The 4589-nt window shown below is 30.3% G+C and overlaps 1 protein-coding gene across 1 annotated transcript; it reads right to left on the bottom strand.

The window, feature by feature from the left end:
• LOC104789422 (putative protease Do-like 3, mitochondrial) lies at nucleotides 442-3477 on the bottom strand. Its single transcript, XM_010515120.1, has 8 exons — nucleotides 3231-3477; nucleotides 2767-3012; nucleotides 2321-2516; nucleotides 1470-1729; nucleotides 1255-1382; nucleotides 959-1132; nucleotides 741-794; nucleotides 442-645 (listed from the first exon to the last, which is right to left on the bottom strand). The coding sequence occupies exons 1-8, from the start codon at nucleotides 3475-3477 to the stop codon at nucleotides 442-444; spliced, it is 1509 nt and encodes a 502-aa protein (XP_010513422.1).

Genomic DNA, 4589 nt, shown 5'->3' with positions numbered 1-4589 from the left:
TTAAACGAACAGAGTTATTGTTCAGTTGATGGGTGAACTATTCCGTTAATGGAGTTAATTGTTCCGGTGATATATGTGGATCCACGAATCTGAATGCCGTATTGAAGGTTTGATTTAATAAATTTGACACTTTGATGGTTTTAATTGGGAGTATAATAGTTTGGAGTTTTAAACTGGAAGTCATTGTCACCTTGATGGTTTTTAATGAGATTTTTCTCAAATGTTAATATATTTTTGTTAAATTTAATTTAGTTTATAAAACTTTAAACCCGTACATCGGACGGATCCTCATCTAGTATTAATAATTTAATATACAACGTTAACACAACTTCTTGCCACTGAGTGAAAATACTAAAAATAATTAATTATTACTAATGTGATTTGGAGTTGACAAGGTAAAGATTAAGAAAACAAATAACTGATCGATCAATTTATTCCAAGTTAAGATCGAAGGTCCTTAGACATGGCCGATGGTATTCCGTAACGTTTTAAAATTTTAGAAGTGACGTTTTTGGCATCATTTTGGTTGAGGGTGATAGCAAAGTCACCTTCTAAGTCCAGCCTCAAATCTTTGGTGGAGCATTCTTCTATGAGCTTACGTAGATGTTTCAGATTCTCTACTTGCACTCCGTTCACTCTCTTCACCTGTTTTAACGACAAATATAAAAGTCATGGACTTATCATGGCGCATATTAATTACCATCGACACAACATGAATTAAGGCCATAATTGACTTATACCTTCAAATCTGTTAAATCGGCGCCGTATCCTACATTGATGTCAGCTTCTAACACCTACTCCCAAAAAAAAAAAAAATTCTTAAGGAAGTAAACAACGTATACTATTAACAAGTAACATTCTTCTTTCTAACAAGTAAACAACTTAACGAGATTTTTTTTTTTTTTTTAAGAAATTTCGTATTGTGGTTGCGGGTTCAAGTATACAAGGAATAACATACCTGAGAGATCACGACGATTTGTTCACCGGGTTTTTTGGGCATATGATTCAATAAACAATCGCTCATGTAAGAACAATCCATGTAGGGTTTAGTGAGAGGCAAAAAGACAAACCCTGCGTAAATGTAATAGCTTGGAAGCTTATCAAATTGATATACTGGTATTAGCGATTCCACCTACATACAATATATATACAACACAAAAATGTGAGCTGGCGATTAAGCTAAACAAACATATAAAAACAAAAAAATACAAAAATTTGATGGCAAGGATGCTATTAGAAAATTAACTAACTTACGGGTGTTATATTGATATTAAATTCATGTTTTTTTCCTTCTCTTAAGACTATGAGTGACGTTGTTTCACCTGGTTTCTTCATAGAAACCAAATGATTGTAATTTATTCGTTCCTTCTTCCGAAAAACAACTGTAGGGAAACATTATATATATTTAAACACACGACTATTCACACATGAATCCGGATTGAATAAAGTTATATATCTACTATTGTTACCTGTCTCATCATTTCCTATAGAAACACCATCAATTGCGAGAAGAACATCATCCATTTTCAGAATACCGTAAGCACTCGACCACGGGTTTATTTTTCTTATTCGAATCCCGGTCATTTTAGGGCGCATTCTAAAGTGCTTACGGAAATGAGTACTCTCCATATGCTGACATGATATACCCAGTGAGCAAAACCCAACGAATTGACCGTTTTCTTCAACACCAGTTATGAAATGATTAACTACTGGAGTTGGGATTATGTAGCTGCATAAAAAAAATGAAGCTCTGATTAAAAATCTTAGGCTCCGGTTGGTAACATTGCATAACTGCCTAATTAATGACATAAGTTGCAGAAATGAAAACTTACCGAATGAAAAATTGTAAAATAAAATATGTTGATTGGATACATTTTACAAATGACAAAATATAATATTATATTACCAATATATACATATTTTTAATAAATAAATATTGGTTTTTAATAAATTTTAATATATATTTTAAGTATTACTTGATAATAAAAATAAAAGAGTATTAAAAATTGTTTAAAAGTTGTGAAGTTTTAAAGATTATTCAAGAAAAAATGGTACAATTTTGGTGTACACAATTATTTTCTTACTTTTACAATTGCTAAGGAATATTTGGTATGAGTAAAATAATAAAATTCATACAAATAAGCAATATATTACCCACTTATTCGAATAATGAATTTATATTTATATTTTTTGACGAAAATGCAAATTCTGCGTTTTTGCATTTTGTAATGCGATTATGCAGATTTTCTTGATTGACAAACTTCTTGCATAATCACACTGGAAAACACCATTATGATAGAAATTAAAATTTTTAGCTCACCCTGTATTTTGTGACCGTGAATGACCTTGAAATGCTACACCAACGACTTTGTTTTCCATGAATACTGGACCACCGCTATTTCCGGGATTAATAGCGGCATCTATTTGTGTTGTCATTAGCTTAGCTCCACTATGACTATATTTTGTAACTTCAACTCTAGAGACAACACCTTTGGTAATGGAAATGTTGTCACCACCTGCATAATTGAGCTCATAACATAAATCAATAGTCATTTTTAGCGAGTTTTAACTAAAACAATTGACCTATCACACAATCATCTATTAGGTATTTTTATTTTTGATACGACAGTTTTTATTTTTTTTTTTCTCAAGGCAATGCACAATTTAAAATATTTTGGTTTCTGACAAAGAAATCTTTTCCAACTGTTTACTTATTCTTGTTTCCGTATCTGGTAATATTTTCGTATACTATAATTTAAGTTATACCTTGAGGATATCCAACAACAGACACAGTTTCGTGTAGAGCGGGTACGTCCCCGAGGTCCAAGGGCTTCATATCCTTCCAAAACTTTTTGCTATTGATTACCAAAATGGCTAAATCACATTCATGCCCAATTGCTTGAACTTTTGCTGTGTACTTTGTTGGTAAGCCATGCTTTCTTACTTGGACAAATGTGTGATCGGCCACTACATGAGCGTTTGTAAGAACCTTATTTCCCGAGATTACAAATCCTACATCAGTTACAGGCCTAGATAAATAAGTCAAACCATACCAACAAAAGAAAAAAGAAGAAGACAAATTAATGTATATGTAAAACCCAAACTAAGTAACAAAAACACTAACACACGCATCCATCAATTCTTAAAAGAGTAATTACGTAAGTGATACAACTTCATGTGAATACAGATCAGAATATTCACTTGGAAATCTGTAATTTCTTATAAATTACCTGAACCAGTCGATCTTTGCGGCAGCCTTTTCTGCCATGGTTGTAAAACGCTAGACTTGGTAGAGCGGCAAAAGACTTTCACAACCGAGTTCAATGCCAAATCAATGACAGAATACTTTGTCTTTTCTTCCAAAACGGAAGAAAAACTGCGAAAACCCCCGGGAACTCCCGGTGTTAAACTTCCTGAAAAATAGCTCAAGTTACTAGAGCAACGAAGCATAAGAAAACGAACAGACACGAAAGACATTTTGAACTAATGGATGTCTCGACGATCCGATAACTATTATCTTTTATGTTCGCTTGATTGTATAATAGAGAGCAAGCGAGCTCTTGATGCGCTGCTAAACTGTTTTATATATAGAACTTTTGCTTCGAAAGTCTTACAATTTTTCTTCTTTTGTCAAACTTCTTTTTTTTTTAGTTTTCAAAACGAGATACTATATAAACTTTCATAAGATTCTCTTATCTCGTGTTTGTCATATTTCCATTTTCTCTTTGTAGCCAAAATTATGACTTTCCTTATTATCATTGTATGATATGCATACATAGATATCTATATTAACATTTTTGAATTACATTTTGTGTTATGTCCTTTTAGTTTTGTTTATTTAAAAAGTTATTTACAACATTAATCCCTAAAAATTTTCCAAAACTAATATGACTTCAGATTTTGTTTCCTAAATATTTTACATTTCATTCCAACTAAATAAATAACAGCAATCAATATGGAAATAGAAATTATCATATATTTAACTACACATTCTGTTGTGTTTTGAAGATATTCTATATCTGAATCCTTCACAAACGAAGAAAACAACAATTTGATTCCCATTTTGTTTTCCAAAATATATGAGCTTTGATTCTTAACGTAAGAAAAACTTCAACTGACATTTATTTAAATATTATAATTAACATATATAAACTTAATAGAAATTTTGATTATTACGATTATGTAAAATTAAAAAAGTTTAAAATACTATATAATTATATAGTAGATGAGTTATAAAAAGAACATGTTAAAATTAATAAAATGTTATTACATTTGTGTTAACACGGGTTATATCCTCATTTAATTATTTATTAAGACTAATAATATTAGAATATTTGACATAAAATCAAGTTGATTTAACTAAAATTATGTAAAATAATTAAATCATTAGGAAAAATGTGACTTAATCACAGCATATATATTACTTATTATGTATTTAGATCCCTTATTCATTGTTATAATAATTAAAAATTAAAATAGAATCTCAAACACTAAACAAAACAAATTAAATATAACAAACAAATGGTCATGAAGTGTATTGCGGGTTAATAAAATAATATAAACATTTATCCACACAATAATCGGAAAAT

This window comes from Camelina sativa, chromosome 5 (genome assembly GCF_000633955.1).
Source record: "Camelina sativa cultivar DH55 chromosome 5, Cs, whole genome shotgun sequence".
NCBI lineage: Eukaryota > Viridiplantae > Streptophyta > Magnoliopsida > Brassicales > Brassicaceae > Camelina > Camelina sativa.
The sequence above is the reverse complement of the archived record's forward strand: the minus strand, read 5'-3'. Positions and strand labels throughout refer to the sequence as shown.

What these genes read in the sequence shown, in the direction of transcription:
- LOC104789422 (XM_010515120.1), bottom strand. Translation starts at nt 3,477, where the DNA reads ATGTCTTTCGTGTCTGTTCGTTTTCTTATGCTTCGTTGCTCTAGTAAC. An exon ending in TATAGGAAATGATGAGACAG is followed by an intron (nt 1,383 to 1,469) that starts GTAACAATAGTA and finishes GTTTCCCTACAG; the next exon opens with TTGTTTTTCGGAAGAAGGAA. An exon ending in TTAATATCAATATAACACCC is followed by an intron (nt 1,133 to 1,254) that starts GTAAGTTAGTTA and finishes TATTGTATGTAG; the next exon opens with GTGGAATCGCTAATACCAGT.